The 17117-nt window shown below is 57.7% G+C and overlaps 1 protein-coding gene across 2 annotated transcripts; it reads right to left on the bottom strand.

Annotated features, from left to right (window-relative positions):
- Positions 1-3869: 3869 nt before the first annotated feature.
- LOC123036752 (CGRP receptor component) lies at positions 3870-17117 on the bottom strand. Of its 2 annotated transcripts, none has more exons than XM_044456178.1 (6): positions 17054-17117; positions 14462-14498; positions 13321-13419; positions 10784-10878; positions 6868-6925; positions 3870-4251 (listed from the first exon to the last, which is right to left on the bottom strand). In XM_044456178.1, exons 1-6 carry the CDS (start codon positions 17059-17061, stop codon positions 4099-4101), a joined length of 450 nt encoding a protein of 149 aa, XP_044312113.1. In that variant the 5' UTR covers positions 17062-17117; the 3' UTR covers positions 3870-4098. The 2 variants fall into 2 exon arrangements, with proteins under 2 accessions (XP_044312113.1, XP_044312112.1); XM_044456177.1 differs by lacking the exon at positions 17054-17117 and adding an exon at positions 14965-15115.

Here is a 17117-nt window from a genome sequence, read left to right as displayed (position 1 = left end):
GGGCTGGCCCAGGGCCAAGGCCCAAGCCGGCTGACAGGCTGCCCCAGAAGCTCAGGCGACAGATGTCTCAGAGCCACTGGCTAGTATCTTTGATCCATCTTGCAAAACAGAACTGTCAGATGACTGGAGAAGGACGAATGCTGTCCCTGTCTTTCAAAAGGAGAAAAAAGATGAACCTGGAAACTACAGACCAGTTAGTCTGACATCAACTGGAAAAATTCTGGAGCAAATTATTAAAATGTTCATCTGCAAACATCTTGAAGAAAATGCAGTGATTAATAGAAGCCAGCATGGATTTATCAAAAACAAATCCTGTCAGACCAATTTAATCTCATTTTTTGACTGGATAACCTCCCAAATGGATGAAGGGAACACCATGGACATAATCTACCTAGACTTTAGCAAAGCTTTCGACACAGTGTCACATGACAGTCTGATAAGCAACTTAGCAAAACCTGGACTAGATGGAAGAACTATTACGTGGATCCAAAATTGGCTGCTAAATCAGACACAACGAGTGCTCATCAACGGCACCTTCCCAAATTGGATGGAGGTAACGAGTGGGGTGCCTCAGGGTTCAGTCCTGGGCCCACTGCTCTTCCACATCTGTATTAATGATTTGGATGAGGAAGTACAAGGGAAGATAATCAAATTCACAGATGATACAAAACTGGGTGGAATAGTGAACACCTTAGAAGACAGAATGAAGATCCAGGGCGATCTTGATAAACTTGAACGCTGGGCTGAAAGCAACAGAGTGAGATTCACGAAGGACAAGTGCCAAGTCCTCCACCTGGGAAAAAGAAAGCAAAGGCATCGATACAAGATGGGGAATAAGTGGCTCAGCAGAACCGAACAAGAAAAAGATCTCGGCGTAATTGTGGACAACAAGCAAAATATGAGCCAACAACGCAATGCAGCTGCCAAAAGGGCAAATGCTTTTTTGGGATGCATTACCAGAAGTATGACTTCCAAATCACAAGAAGTAGTAGTTCCCCTATACTTCCTCACTAGTCAGCCCTCACCTGGAATACTGTGTCCAGTTCTGGGCACCAAGATTTAAGAAAGTTGCAGGAAAAATTAGAAAGGGTCCAGAGGAGGGCGACAAAAATGATCCAGGGTTGGGAAACATTGCCCTGTGGGGAGAGACGGAGGGAACTGGGCACGTTCAGCCTTGAGAAGACTGAGCAAGGACATGGTGTCATTCTGTAAGTACTATCACAAAGAGGAAGGTCAAGATCTCTTCTTGTTGATACCGGAATGTAGGACAGGGATTAATAAATTCAAGTTGCAACACGCCAGATTCAGGCTGGACATCAGGAGAAGCTTCCTCACTGCCAGAGCAATGCAACAGTGGGGCCGGCTGCCTGGAGAGGTGGGGGGCTCCCCCACACTGGAGGCATTCAGGAAGAAACTGGGCAGCCCTCTGAGTGGGGTGGTGTGACCTGGTGTCCTGCAAAGGCAGGGGGTGGACCCGATAGCCTTCCCGGCCCCGGCCAACTCTGCCAGTGTCCGATCCTGTGATTCTATGTCTCTGCACAGCAGCGCTTGCGCAGCATCCCTGGGAGGCGGCAGACCTGGGAACCCTTCTGCAGTGCGGCTGCTGGCCCCCATCCGGAGTGGGATCTGTGTGGGCAGCGCCAGGCTTCTTAAGAGGAAACGCTATTCCCATTCTTCACTCGGGTTGGGGAGCAGTACTTCGTATTCAGACTTGCATCAGCTCAGAATATTTGCTTGTCTAGCACAAACCTTCTCCAAGCTGCGGCCCTCTGGAAGTGCTGAACTACGCTTCCCAGCATCCCCAGCCTATCTTCTACTCCAGCCCACCCTGAGAGATTGAGCTTCAGCTCTCAGCGATTCAAATATTCAAGCTAACATGCAAAGCCCGACATGGCGGTGCACTTGGCCTCCCTCCCATATGTTGGAATCACACGAGCTTTTGCAAGCATTTCTGTTTTTTGTATTTTGAGAAGCTGCACAAAGGACCAAGAGCAGGAGGAGCAAGCGGGGGGGGGGGCGACTTAATGAGGACACACGGGCAGCAAGGTGTGTTCCTGGAAGCACCTTGTCAGAACTCGCAGCTAAAGCCAACCCCTCAGACAAAAGGGTCTCTTTCTTCACCTCCTGCAGCTTCTTGGGCATGTGGATTCGCACCTGAGTGAATTTGTGCACAGCCCCAGGGACCAAAAGACTCCATGTTTTTGCCCCAAGCGGAGGCGTCCGGGGCCCCGGGAACTGCAGCCTTCAGCCTAGCATCCTCCTTCATCAGGGCTCAGGTCCCAACGCCCTGGGAAAGCAGGCCTCTCCTCAGCAAAGGCCGGGCGGTCCATGCACCAGGTCTGCCGCCTGGCCACGGAAGAGCCACCTGCTCCGTCTTCTGTGGGCCGGTGTTGCAGACTCACGAAGCACGCAAGACCGGGCCAGCCTGCACACCGTCTTCACTGAACGTGTGTACTGCAGCGCGGCAGCTTTCCTGAGTGAGGGAACGAGGTTTTGTTAAGAGCATCAACAGCAGGGCTGGCGAGGCACCCCGCAGCCGAAAGCACCCGTGGCCTCCGACGCCGGCACGTGAACAGGGACGCAAGCAGGCCAGTCCCCTGGTGCTTCTGCTTTGTCCAAGCAAGTCCAAGGCCAGGGAAAGCTGCAGCGGAGTTTCTAGGCGGCCAGGAGCGGAGTTCATGGGTGACCCACAGGCAGGCCAGGAGTCATAGCTCAGGGGACACCTGCTTTGCAAAAGGACTACGGAGGACTCTGCCTGACATTCTGGGGAGCTCCTGCCAGCCAGGGTTGGCCATACTGGGCTAGGCAGACTAACGGCTGGCTGGTTAAAAGCTTTTCTAACCTGTCCACCACTAGCATCTCGGGACGGCTTCCAATAAAAGATGAGGACTGCTTCATTATAAAGCATCTTTCCGTGCTGCTGTTTAACTCAGTCCTTTTTTACAACAATGAGGACCAGCATCTTAAATGATGTTTACGAGAAGAAACCTGGTTTGGTGGTAGAGCCCTACTCTGCATGCAAAGGTCTTCAGTCCGACCCCTGGCAGCATCTCCAGGTAGGGCAGGAAATACTCCTGCTTGTTACCTTTGAGAGCTGCTGCTGCTGCTGCCGGTCCGTGCTGGCAGTTCTGGGCTGGAAGGTGCTGGGGTCTGCCTCAGGATAAGGCATCCCTAAGGAAGGGGAGCAGAACCCAGAGCGGTCTTGGGGGCACTGCCTGACGGACGGGAGCAGCAAAGCCAACCCTGGCACGAGGGAAGCGTTCAATTCCGGGCGGTGGGGCGGGAAGGGCTGTGCAGGGGGGAAGGGAGGAAGGCCAGCTGGGGGGTCTGGGGCCGGCTCAGGCTCCTGCCTCTGTCAAGCGAGGGCGACGAGGGACGGGGAAGACTGGCCCCCCTCCCTACACACCTCTCTGGCTTGTCCCAGGCCCCTGGAAGCCAGAACGAACACAGCACAGCCTCCCGCTCCCTGGCACCCTCTCGGAGTGCCGGACAGCATCCCCGCCCAACACATCCCGGGGCCGTGGGGGGCAGCCGCTCTCCATCACGCTTCCTCCCTTGCACCAACCCGGCAGGGTCCCTCCTCCCACGCATCTTCCGGAGCCCCCAAAGTGGACCCTCCACGGGGCAGGGTCCCACAGGTTCACGCTGCAGGATTCTGCGGGCTGGTCTGACACTGCCCGCCGACGGGCCCCTCGAGGAGTCCCACGCTCTTCGGCATGCAGGGGAGGCCCGGGCCGCGTGCCACGGCCTCACGGGGCCACGGCGGGCGCGGAGCCGGTCGGGCTGCTCAAGCACGGGAGGAACGCTCCAGCCGGAGGCCGGCGTGGCAGCAGCCCCCTTGCCCGCGTTAAGAGAAACACACGGCCAACGGCAGCGCCTGGGGCGAGCCCCCTTTATTATCCCCCCGGCGGCTCGCAGGATGGCAGCGCCCGCACAAAGCTGCCGCCGGTGATCCTCGCCCTTTGGGCACAGCAGGAACACAAAGCACGGAGCCGGCCGAGCGACCCGGTGGCAACGGGAGCCCCGAGGTGGCCGGAGGTGGCTTCTTCGCGCGCTCCTGTGGGGTGCCCCGTTTCCGTCCAGGCCCCCGGCCGGATTCTACGCCCGGCCCTGCTCCTCATCCTCGCCCACGTCCATGGCCGCCGCCGGCTGCTGCTCCCGCGCAGGGTCTCCGGGGAGGAGGCTGGTGACCGTCTGCAGCAGGGACTCGATCTGCTCCTCCGTCAGCCTCTCCTCGCTCTCCTCCACGATCTGCGGATCAGAAGCAATCAGCATCCCGGCGCGCTCCCCACACCCAGGCCGCCCCTTCCACGGGGCAGAGACTCCCCGCAGGCGCGGCCTTTGTGGCGGGAGGCTGCAAGGGGGGTTCAGGCAGGCTGCCCGCGGGCCCCACCGAAGCGGCTGGCGGGGCAGTCGAGGCTGCACAGAGCGCCCGTGCGTGTGGGCAGGAAGCGCGCCAGCCGCGCCAGGCTGCAGGAGGCAGGACGTGGCGGGGCCTCTTCTGTCCGGCTCGCACCAGGCTGCGCGCTCACGCTGTCCACGCACGGGCGGGCGGAGGGCAGGCCCACCGGCCGTGCTGGGATGCACCACCCGTCGCTCCCAGCCCATGGCGCAACAGGCTGGGGGAGGCTGCCTTGCATCTCCCCTGCCTCAGCCCCCCCCCCCGCCCCGCTCCCCCCTTCCACACCCCCCCCCCCCCCGGCTCTGCAGGAGCCATGCCTCCCAGGCAGGGAATCCCACCCGAGCCCAGGAGGCAGCTCTCCCTTCCCGTCCCTGGGGGGACGTGGCCTCGCCCAAGGGGCCAGGGTGCCCCCCGAGGCACACGCTGCGTCCACAGGGCTGCCACGGCCCTGGGACTGGCCAAGGGGAAGCACTGCCCCACGTCCCCGAGAGGCCTGCACGCCCCCCTCCCTGAGCCTCCCAGCCTCTGCTGGGCGCATCGGCTGTGAAGCTCCGAACCGCAGGGAGGACACCCCCGCGCACGCTTAGCCGAGCGTGGGCAGGTGCGCCGGGCTCCGTGACCTCCTTCAAGCAGCACCTGCCCGTTTACCCTCGACGCAAAAAGCCTGCACGGATTGCTTCCCACGCAGAAGAGTAAACAAACAAACAAGCGACGAACTGGGTGAACAGCGTAGATTTCATTTCCTTCGGCAAAACCATCGATTGCCTGGAGAAGAGGCTGGGAGGAGAGTGGGATATGCGGAAAGCCGAGGGAGCTCGGCGCCTGCGGACAGTCAGCTTTGTATGCCGAGCCCCCACGCTTCCGTTCCAAATCCACCGTCTTGGCTTTGCAGCCAGGGAGGGCGGGTGGGTGGCAAAGGGCTGCGGTGCGGGGACTGACCCGACAGCGCCTTCTGCGCCGCCCGGTACCCGCCGCAACCCGATGGACTCCCCCACTGAGGCAGGGGCAGCGAGAGCAGAGCGCAGATGGAGCGATCCCCTCCCTCCGATCGATGGCCCGACGGCTCCCAGGGCTTCCGCCAACGCGGATCCGGCTGAAGTGTTTGCTTAGCTTCCCATTTCCCTCTAAAGTAAGAGGCTTTGTTTGCTGAGGGATGGAGTGTCTCCCAACAGCACATCAGTCAATACACATTTCTTCCGGAGCGCCGCCAGGTTTCTTAGCACAAGATCCCCGGCATTAGCATGAGGAAACCAGAGCGCAGCCCGGGGGGGGGGGCTGCAGAGGGAAAGGCCTGCGAGGGGCCAGAAGACAAGGTCGCCCATCGCCCTGCGACCCGTGCCCTGCCCCGAGCAGCCGCACGGGAGGTTGGCAGGACCGACGGGGCCAGGGTGGGCACCCTCTTGCCAGTGTGGTGTGGTGGTTAAGCACATGGGATGGGACTCAGGCGATCTGGGTTCCAGTCCCCGCTCGGCCATGGAGCCAATTGGGTGACTTTGGGCCAGTCAGACTCTCAGCCCAACCTACCTCACAGGGTTGTTGTTGTGGGGAGAAGATGGAGGAGGGGAATGATGTAAGCTGCCTTGAGCCCTTTGAGGAAAAAGGCAGGATATAAATCGGAAAATCAATCAAAATCAAATCTTGCACGTGGGCTGAGCCACGGGGCAGGACAGGCGGAGGAAAGGGGGCAGCCGGCAGTGATGCTGGCGAGCAGGGAAGGGGGCGCAGGGGTCCCCCCAGGCCTGGCACTGCAAGAAGCCTCCTGATGGGCAGCTGAGCCGGGCCAGGCCACGGGCCACGCAGCAGCCACCCAGCTGCCCAGGGGACTCTGCAGCAGGAGTGCCCCCCCCACCTGCAGGCGCACGGCCCCCATTCCGGAGATGGCATAGGGCTGATGGGGGCAGGAGCCACGGAGGGTCCCGCCCGCTTTTAAAGACACCCAAACAGGCGCCTGCTGCTCCCTGCTGTGGACGTGAATCCCAGTTTCGCTCTGTGGCGCATGAAGGTGGGCTGCCCTTCTCTGTCCCGGGTGTGCCAGCGGGCATCAAACGGGGACGGCCGCATGAAGACCCTGCTGGCTGAGCGTCGACCAGCGGCGTCTCTCCGGCCCATTCCGTGCGCCCCTTCCTGGGCCAGCTTTCCTCCCGCACCAGCCCCCGACTCTGCTCACCCCTCCCAACCCTGCGTGCCCTCCGCTCCCGTGCCAGGCGATGCGCTGCGCAAGCACTTGGGGGCCTTCACCGGGCACCCTGCACGGGCTCTGCCCCGTCCCCCTGCCGCAGGGGGCCACAGTGCAAGACTCACAGGCGCGGCGGGCCACGCTCCGGAGGGGCACCGCACAACCACGCAGCGTGGCTGATGAAAGGCGCGGCGGGCCACGGGGCCGCCTGGGGATGCAGGGAGGAAGGGCCCCCCCCCCCGACCTGGGAGGGCACATGGGCCGGGTGCCAGCGAGCGTCGGGACTTACCAGCTGGATCTCTACAGCAGTCACAGGCCGGTGGTTGAGCAGCTGCAACTTTTCCGCCCTGCGCAAAAGCAGAGTGTGAAGCTGCACCCCTGCGGGATTCTGGCCACCAGGTGCGGCCCACCTGCGAACTTCCCCGGCCGTGCGATCCCCCTCCCGCAGGACTGGGGGCGGCCCCTGCTGCCAGGCTGGCGAGGCAGCGGGCGAGTCAAGCGGGGCGAAGCGGAGCCCTAGAAAAGCGGAAATGTCCGGGCGCCCCTCACCCCTCTTGGCAGAAGCGTGCACACAACGCCCCGCTCGTTCTGCCGCCTGGATTCCTTGCAGACGGGCCGTGATCCAGACCGCAGGAACCAGGATAAGGCCCTCAAAGGCACAATCCCAGGCATATTTTTGGATCACAGGCCTTTTCCTGTCTAAATATGCACAGAAATGCCCTGAAGTATTAGTTTCATATTCTTATTCATCCAAATATCTACACGGGATAATAGTTACATGGGGTGGGGGGGAATAAAAATAGTTGTTTTAAAAGATAAATGTTTAAACTGATCCTTATCAAACAGGTACAATCCTCTTTTTAAAATAACCTCTATAAAACTGATCTTAAGGAAATCATATCATCCAAGACTGAACTGATTATTTCCTCATGGACTTATGTAAGTTCACAAGTTGTTTACATAACCTGTAAAATTAAGTTTTTCAAGTTTAAACAAAGCAAACTGTAGGGGAAACAGTACAACAATTAAAAGCACAACAATTCATGAGTGTAAATCATCATCCTCTTCATCATTTCTATACCACACAAGGGCCAAAGCATTCCACAACTCTTAAAATGCAATAAAAATGGAAGGTCTAGAGATAACAGTAAAAAGATCGTGCACGTTCCTGCACAAGAGTTAAAAGCCAAATCTGAAACCACATTCTAGAAGCTTCGCTAGCTGGCACAAGGCACGAGGCCTCCTCAGCGGCTGAGCAAATGCCCCCATGTGACGAAACGCCGCCCACGTGCCTGGGCACAGAGCGAGTCTTGACCCGGTGCCGGGCAGGGGGTGCCAGGTGGGCCTCCGCAGGGAGCCTCTTGCCAGGTGTCCTGCTTGGGAGAACACATCCTCTTGACGAGTCAAGAGTGCCAGAACCACGGTAGCAGCCCAGGGATTAAGGTCCCCGCATCGAGGACACGGGCGAGTCGGGAACACTCCATTCCCGCTCGCATTTGCCCCCCTTGGGTCCTCTAACGCACTCACTGGGGAATGACCCACGTGTGCAGCCTCCTTCCATGCAACACTTGGCCAAAACACATCAAAACAAAACAAAAAAACATGTTTTTCTCCCTCCAGAAACGCCTGGCTTCCTGTTCCAAAACAAACCGAGCTCATTAAGCGGCCAGATGGCTGCAGAGCGGAGCTGAGGTCACCACTGCCAGCTACCTCTGTGGCCAGGAAGATAAAGTATTTATCTCTGAGGATTTGATTAAGCACCAGCGAATGCAGCCGAGAGGACAGAAGAGCAAGTCAGATGAAGCGGACGCAAAGCGAGCATTTAAAAGGCCCGAGAAATCGCTCAGGCAGGAGAGAAGGGGACGCCGTCCAGCTCTGAAACAGACATTTCAACTTGCCCCAGATTGGCCAAACCCGAGCCGGCAACTGCGGAAGTGGCACGGCGGCGGGACCACCTCCTCCTTGCAGGGATGCTCGGTGCCAGCAGATCTGGGAGGGAGGCTGGTCTGACCCTCTGGCCCTGCCCGTCCTCTGAGGTGGGTCCCCTGGTCTCTGCACCCAGGAGGAAAGGCATGGCTGGCGGGGGCTTGGCCAGGGATTTCGAGCACCGCAAGTCGCTGCGCCCTTGATGAGCACACGCTTCGGTCTCGCCAGGAAATCATTAATGCAAAGGTTGCAAGCCACAGAAAGCCAAGTGGAATCGCCTATTTGAAACGCTAGCGCAGAAGCCAAGCCGCACGGGGGCGGGGGGTGCATGTATTACAAGCCCGCCAACACGGACCGGCAGCAAGAGCCAGGCGGGTGGCAGACCAGCAGCCCTACCTGGAGAGCTGCTGGGGACGGACGCGGAGCGCCCCCGCTTGCCAAGCAGCTGCCGGGCCAGCAGCCTCATCGCAAGAAGCACGGTGCACAGGCCGAGCCCCTGCCCCACCCTCCGCTGCCCAGCCCGCCGAGCCCCGAGATTTCTTCAGTGGCGTTCTCAGGGTTTTTTCCTTTCCGGCTTTCCTTGGGGGGGGGGGGGGGGGGGGGTGCGATTCTCAGTCCTGCAGCGCCCCCTGCTGCCAGCACGCCGGCCTAGCACATACTCTCACAGCCGAATTTCATTTCAATTTTAGAGTCTGCAGGCGCCCGAAACAGAACTTTTCAAAGCTGGCTTTCCACAGCTAAGTGGCAGCCCCTTGCACAGGGCTTGGAAAGAGACCGGCACGCCGTGATTTCTTCCTTTCCAAACCGTGCTTTCTCACCATTTTGCCAAAAAGATTTCTGGCAGCTGTTCTGTGTGCCGTGCCGTGCAATGTGGCCGCCTGCAACCCTCCCACTCGGAGGATCACAGGCATCCAACCAAGGGCCGGGGAGCACAGAAGCAGGCGCTGCCACTGAGCGCCCCTGCCCCCAGAAGACACAGACAGGTTTTGGCCATCGATGGCCTTGTCTTCGCCCATTGCTTTAGCCCTGCTCACAAGGTGGACAGGTAGGCGCTGCCGGGCTTCCCATATCCTGGCCGATGATACAGTGCGAGTCGAGCCCATGAAGATGGCTCTTAAAAGGTTGAACTGAATCCTGAACTTTATCATTCCAAAAGAAAATAAAGAGGCTCCATTTTTAAGAAAGGCACAATTTACTCATTATCCCGCTCCAGCTCGCATCAGATCAGGGTGCAATCCATGGGAAGGGTGCTTAGCTGGCCGAAACAGGCAGGTAACCGCAAGACCTGCGAGGCCCTGTCCTCACGTGTCGGTGTTTCCGCACTGCCGAAGTTCCCCCCCTGGGCAGGCATCGGGGCGTCCTCGCTGCATGGAGCCCTCGCGCCCCAGCCGCCGGCGGCAGCAGCTCCCTTCGGGCCGCGTGGCCTGCATTTGCATATCATCCACGGAAGCCCTAACTTCAAGATCTCCAAATAAAAATCTGAGTTCTGTTCCGAGTGCTGCTTCCTCCCTTCACACATTCAGACTTCTTTGCAAAAGTTCTTTAGTCACCAAAGCGCTTTCCAGAGGCACCCAGAAGGGACCTCTGAGCATGCACAGAGTGGTTCACTGAACCCAATCTAGAAACCCCCCTTTTGAGGAGGCTGGGGCCCTGTCCATTCGGGAGAGGACTTCTGGAAGCGAGCGCGCCTCCTCTCTGTGCGCCGATCCTTTCAGCGGGCTGCCCCCCCACCCCTGACAGCGCGCCACGGGGTGGAGAGCTGGGCCCACCTGGGCTGCCTCTGGGAGCCTGCCCCCCACCCCAGCCCCTCCGAGAGCTGCACATCTTGGGAAAAGATTCCCGGAGGCCGCTGGCGCATCCGGGGAGCCTGGCCTTGAGAGGAGCGCCTCCAATTCTCTCGTGTCAACATCTGGAATCGGCCCCACTCTGAAGCACCCCCACCCCCCCAATCCAGTTCAGTTCAGTGTGCCCCAGGGGCAGCTGCCCCTCCCTCCCAACACGGGTCCAAAGAGAGCGCAACTCCCGACATTTGCAGCCTGGCACCTGTCAACCTCCTCCAAAAGCTTAAGATCTGGAAGCCGGGCTGGAACGGGGCCAGGTCTGCCCCACGGGAACCGCTCCTCCAGCGCCGGCCCTCCTGGTCCCCCTGCCGACCGAGCCTGGGCGGTCTCCTCGACGGCCGCCTACTATTCGGTGGCGTTTCCCCGACGCTGAAGGGCCACTTCGACTGGGGTGCAGCTGCTCTGGTCTGTTTTCACACATTACCCCTAAGAACTTACTTGGTTAACTTGTGGTTTTTCAGGGCAGCGAGGAAGCCCTGCATGATCTCGGGACTCTGGAACTGGCACGGCGTCTTCGAGATGTATTTCAGCGTCTGATGGACAGGAAAAAGGCAGCAGGTTATCTGCTACAAGCATCACTGAAAACTAGCCAAGCCTTCAGGTGCAACGCCTTCGCTGCACGATGACGGCCAGGGCGACTTATTTTATATTGTTAATTTGTTTTATATTTTTACTGTATAATATTTTAATTGATATATTTGTGAGCCGCCCCGAGGCTTCGGCGAAGGGGGCGGCATAGACATTTTCTAAATAAATAAATAAATAAATAATTCTACTGGGCCTGCTGAAATGCTCCAGCAGAATTCCAACTTCATGTTGGAATTACGCTAGTTTCCCATCTATTAGCTGACGCTCAAAACAGGGCAAGAAATACTGCTAAGTATAGGACACTCTTCCTATTCAAAACAAGAAAAGGGCCCTTCAGAGATTGCCATATTTTGACTTACAGGTGTGACAAAGTCACATTAACGTGTGTCTCATTTCAAAGGAGCAGAAACACTTTGTTTCCCATAAAGGTATTATTTTTACCCAAACCCTCTAAGCAGTTTACATAAAAGCAGAGAAAATGCATCCTGTCACCCAGCAGAGTTTTTCTGGGTGGGTCGCAGCCTTCTGCATCTTGGCCCTACGGGAGAGCTGACAGACCCCTCAGAGGCTGCTGGGAGGATTTCGTGCAACACCTTGAGGACAAAGTCACTCGGATCCGTCGCGACTGGACCCCACAGTTACCCCAGTCCCACTGGCAGAGCTGCCCAAAGCCCTCCCTAGCTCTAGCCCTCTTGCTTGGGCGAGGTGATCGGGCGGGCTGTGGCCGGGCAGCGCCAGGCTCTCCTGGGGGAAACGGATTATCTGGATCCATTTCAGTCGGGCTTCAGGCCTGGTTTTGGGACAGACACAGCCAGGCCTGCTGCCTTGGAGAGCTCCTGGATCCCACCTTGTCATGCACTGGGCACCTCATGCCTGGCTTACGGCCATGCGCTCTATGCGGGGCTGCCTTGAGGACGGCCCAGACACTGCGACCGGTCCAACATCGGGCGCCACGTCTGCCGGCCAGGACTGGCTGTCGGGAGCGCGTCACACCGGTCCTGCGCAGGCCACGGTGGCTGCCGGGCGCCGTCCGGGCTCATGTCAAGGCGCTCACAGTGACGTACAAAGCTCTGCACAGCTCGGGGCCGGGCTGCCTGCGGGGGCGCCTGCCCCTCACGTGCCCACCTGAGCACTGCGGCGCCGTCCGAGGCTCCTCTCGGCATCCTCCCCTCCCCGTTAAAGGGGCGATGGAAGGAGAAGGGCCTTCCCATAGCAGCACCCCAGTCGTGGGATTCGATCCCACTGGAGACTCAGTTGGCATTGTCTCTTTATCTGTAGGCACCAATTAAAAACATTTCTCTTCTGCAACTATTTTGGCGAGCGAGTTACATCGTTTTTATGTTGTTATTTGCTGCTGCCATATTTGCTTTTAGCTCCAGTTAAATTTTTATTTTACTTAATTATGGCTGCTTTATATGGCTTAATATATTGAATGTTTAATTTATGTCCCGCTTTCATCTCATTTTACCTTGTTTTAACCTTTTATTTTACTCTGTTTCATTACTTACTGAGTTTATCCCTCTTGTTCGTTTTTATATTTTATCGTAAATTGTTAAACGTACTATGAATTGTACTGTTCTTATTGTCTAGCTTGCTATGTGCCATCCAGAGAGCCTTTTGGCTAATGGGGAGGCAGGCAAGTCAAACAAGCAAATAAACAAACAATTCAAAAAAAGTTTAAAATGTATAATAAATGCATTAAAATTGTTACACATACTATTATGAGGAAGGGAATGTAAACAGGTAGTTGTCAAGAGTCTAAAGCTCACTGCCTTTGGCCTCTGAAAACACAACTGGAAAAGCACCCCCAGCATCCTCCCCTCGCTTTTGGAGGCCATTGAGTGTTTACCCATCAGGATTTCGTAGGCCTGCCCTTCCTCCAAAGGAAGCGCAAAGCCCCTGGCCCTATTAAGCTGCGATCCCGTGCAAGGTCCTACAAGCCTATGTGTGTTTGGAGAGGAGAAACCCCGCAATCCTACGCAGGCCGAGTCAGGGAAGGCCCGGCAATGCCCTGTGCTTCCCAGCCGGCGAGGCTGTTGAACTGCAGCTGCCATTACCTACGGTAAAAACAGCAAAACCTGCAGGTTGGAAGCTAAACGCTCCTGTGAGGCGAAGAGTCTTGCACTGACCCTGAACAACTGGTCCACGGAGGGGCCACGTGGCCCTTTCCTGGGAGGGGTCCATGGATGGGTGCAGCACCAGAAGAGCCCCCCCTTGAGTTCCTGCCCGTTTCCACCTCCCGTACTGGGATCAGGGAGCACCTCCGGATGAGCAGAGCCCTGAGCTGGCCGGAAGCAGCTGGGACAGCGAGGCGGCAACTGGCAGAGGAGGCCGCGTGGGACGGGCGGCGGGAACGGCGGGGGCCGAAAGGCGCCGGCTCTACTCACTTCGTGCACGATGGTGTTCAGGTTCTGCTGGCCGGAGCCCTGCTTGCTTCGCCCTGCCTCTCGCCGCTGCTGCTTCAGGTCAGTCAGCAGCTTGTAGACCTGAAAGAGACCCCCGCCATGAGCAGCCCCCCCTCAGATGCCTCCCAGCAGCCCTCTTGAAAGCGAGGCCCCACACAGAACGGGCACCCCGAAAATGGGGCCGGGAAATCACTTTACACGACAGAGCCCTCCGGTCCAGTCAGTCACCACTGTTAATCTGGTTTCCACTGGGAGGAGAAAGCAGCTGTCTCCCGCCCCCCCTCCCCCCGGGAGCCACGGAGCCCCAGCGCGAAGCAGGGTACAGTGGTGAAGAGTGGGGGGGTGGGACTCAGGCAATCCGGGTTCTCGGCCCCACCCAGCTGTGGAGCCAGCTGGGTGGCCCAGGGGCCAGTCAAGGACTGTTGGCCCAACCTACCTCACAGGGTTGTTGTGAGGATAAGATTGACATAAGCTGCCTTGAGTTCCTTGGAAGGAAAAAGGGTGGGATATAAATATAGGAAGGGGGGGGCGGCAGTGGCACGATATTGTACTGCTTTTTTCCTCTTCCAAGGAACCCAGGGGGGTCACACCCTCCTGCAAGCTAAATAATGCCTGTTGCAGCAGAAGGAAATGGTAAGGCGACCCGGGGAAACTCTTAAACGGCAAACAGTAAAATGGCTTCAAGGACAGCCACACCTGTGGCACCTGAGCGAGCGGCTTTCACTGAAGCTGAAGGCACCGAGAGGAAGGGCCAGTCAGCAAGGCATTCTGCACGCTGGTCACCAACACCGAGAAGGCCCTGCGCTGACCAGTCTCAGGAGGCCGCGGAGGGACAGAGAATGCGGCTTCTGTGGGCAGACCTCAGCGGGGAGCAGGAGCCCTCGGGGCACGTGGCACTAACGTGGCACAGTGGTTAGATGCCACACGAGGGGAGCCCCTTGTTCGTGTCCCTGGACACCTCTGGGCCAGTCTCGTCTCTCAGCCTCCCCTACCTCACAGGGTTGTTGTTGTGAGGATAAAATGGAGAGGATGGACCCCCACGCGAGCTGCCCTGGGCTCCTTGCCAGAGAAACAAGGGCAGAATAGACATACTGTAATACCATAATAATTGAAATCATTTTACCTCGTAATTGCTGAGCAGGGCTGCATTTCCATCTTTCCTAGGAAAAAGCACAGCGAACAAAAGATGAGATGAGGTTGCTTTCTAACCGCACACAGGCCACAGGTCCTGCCACCTCCTGAAGTCTCACAGAGAAATGTGTTACTAACTGCACTGCAGGATACGTTTCCTCAGAGTCTTCCCATGGTTTCGTGTCCAGCTTGGGAGTCTGTGCACACGGAAATGGACCTGCCCCATCACAGCCAAACTGCCCCCATTCGATTGCCCAGCGCTGCTTAAAGGAGAACGTGACTCAGAGCAGCCTGGCCTGCCGCCCACAGAAGCCGCTGGGCAGAAAATTCGGGTCCCCCCAAGAAAGGCCTGCGCCCGGCCTGCCACCGTCCGTTCCTGGAATTCGAGGTGCGGCCACAGCCCCGGCCTGGCCCGCTCTGAAAGAGAGCAGTGGCCCGTAACAGAGCTGCCTCTCGGAGTCAGGTGTGCTCAGCACGCCCTGCTTGCTCGCTTACCAAAAGTGTCGGCTTCCGGAGGGGCGGGCAAGGTAGCCGTGGCAGCAGAAACCCCACAAAGAGCAGCACATCTGCTGAGGCAAACGGGGACGGACGGGGCACTGCCTGGACCTCTGGCCTGCTTGAAAAGCAGGAGGTGCCCTCAGAGAGGTAACTTCCTGCTTTCCCACACCTGCCTTCTCCGACAGACCCAGGTACTCACTAAACTGCGGCAACAAGGAGGGGAGGCAGCACTCAAAGTTGGGGCCACATGGTGCTCCAGTACCAGGCACACCCCCTTCTTTTCCCATGTTGGACAGGAAAAAGTCCTGGAAGTCCCAGGACAGCTGGGGGAGGCCGTGGCATCACAGCGTCTTTTCCTTCTGAGTAGGCACCGGATTGGCTTTGCCTTGAAACACTGATATTTGCAGTCTCTCGCTCATGTGATTTTATATCGCATCAGCCCTTGCTATATTGCTGCAATTGGACTTTTTATGGTGCCCCGTGCCTCTGTTCTGAAACCAAAATGAATAAATAGGCTAACAGTTATTTTATGCACTGCCTTAAGAAAACACTTTCTAATAAATAAATAAATGAATTCCTACCTCTAAATGGGCACTTTTATTAGTTGAGCAACATTGTTTACTGGCTTGGGGACCATCGGCCTGCACTGGATGTGCCTTGAGAACACCAGGCGTGCCCTTCAGGACCAGACCCAAAAGGGTTCGTCTCACCCTGCATTCTGTTCACACAGTGCTCGATCCATGGGAGGCCCATAAGCAGGACAAGAGAGCAACAGAGCCCACATTCCCCAGCATCTGGTACACCCTTAATGTAAAGAGTAAATAAATAAAGCCTGCTTTAAAAACACGTACAAAGCTGCGAGCGCCGTGCATCCTCAGGACAAAGGGTTCTGCTGAACAGACAGACACCAACAGCAGAAAGTTGCCGATGTTATATAAAAGGAGTGGGGGGAGAGACCTGCTCCCCCCCCATTGCAACATATTTAGGAGGACAATGAATTTTGTCAAGCACAGCCGACGGTTTGAATAGAACTGTCCTACTCATCACTTTTGAAAAAGTTCAGCATCTCTTCCACCAACTTCCACAGGTTGTAGCATTGTTTTTAATTGCATTGGGAAGGGGATTCGGGTGGGAGAAGAGGCCCCTTCCAAAAACATGCTGAAGTGTAGTTCTCATCGCGTTTTTGCTGACCCAGAGAAATTTCCGCAAATTAGCCTTTGCTTTTCGCAAATTAGCCCTTGCGAAAAGGGCGGCTGCTGTATTTTGTCGGTAGGTAAATTTAATTCACGCACGGGAAGGGCTCCTGTGCATTCGTGCCTACATCTGGGGAACTCTCTCCACAACTGCCATGACCAAAACCTGTCTATAAAATGTCCACATAAAAGAAACGGCCACAATACAGGAAAGCACTGGAACACACCCACGGGTCAATGGAGAATTATTCTCGATTGATTAAATGCATTAGGAACAAAGGGTGCATTGCGTTTGGAACAAAAAGGAGAAAAGGTCTGCATTGTTTCAGAATAAGCCAGAAGATCCCAAGGATACCAGGGTGCCTGTGTGCCGGACAGCATGGAACCGGCGACACCAAATTTTACCGATCGCTGCGTTTCCGTCTCCTGTGCCGCTAAATCGGAACTAAACGGAGATTTCCTCCCTTCGGCTGCTACCCAAAAATGCGCTTGGGAGTCGTTCCCAGGACAGGGAATTCACGCAGGGCTCGCGGCGCAGCAGCCTTCGCCACCCCGGCCGGATCTCATCCCCGCCGCGCTTCCGCCTTTCCTGGGCAGAAGAACCGGCGCCTGGCCCGGGGCGCCCCCGCAGGACCCGCGTGGGCCGTCACGCCGCGTGCGGGAGCGGGGATGGCCTCCCGCTGCCAACACGCCCGGGAGGAGGCGCCGCGGAGCAAAGGCCGTTGCCCCGCGGGCTCCCCTCCCGCAAGGAGCAGGACGCCTCCCGGCGCCACGGCGCTGGGGAGGATGGGACGCGCGCCCCCCGAAGTCGAGCCCCCCGTCGGGCCCCGGGGCAGCAGTCCCCCCCCCCCCCCCCGGTCCCCGCGCCCGCCCGCCCGCCCGCCGCTTCTTACACCTCCATGGCGCGCTCGCCTCGCCCGGCCCCGGCGGCGCCCCGCGCGCAGCACTACAGCTCCC

Source organism: Varanus komodoensis, unplaced genomic scaffold, assembly GCF_004798865.1.
Source record: "Varanus komodoensis strain SLA01 unplaced genomic scaffold, ASM479886v1 scaffold81, whole genome shotgun sequence".
Lineage (NCBI taxonomy): Eukaryota > Metazoa > Chordata > Lepidosauria > Squamata > Varanidae > Varanus > Varanus komodoensis.
This window is presented reverse-complemented; position numbering and strand designations above follow the sequence as displayed.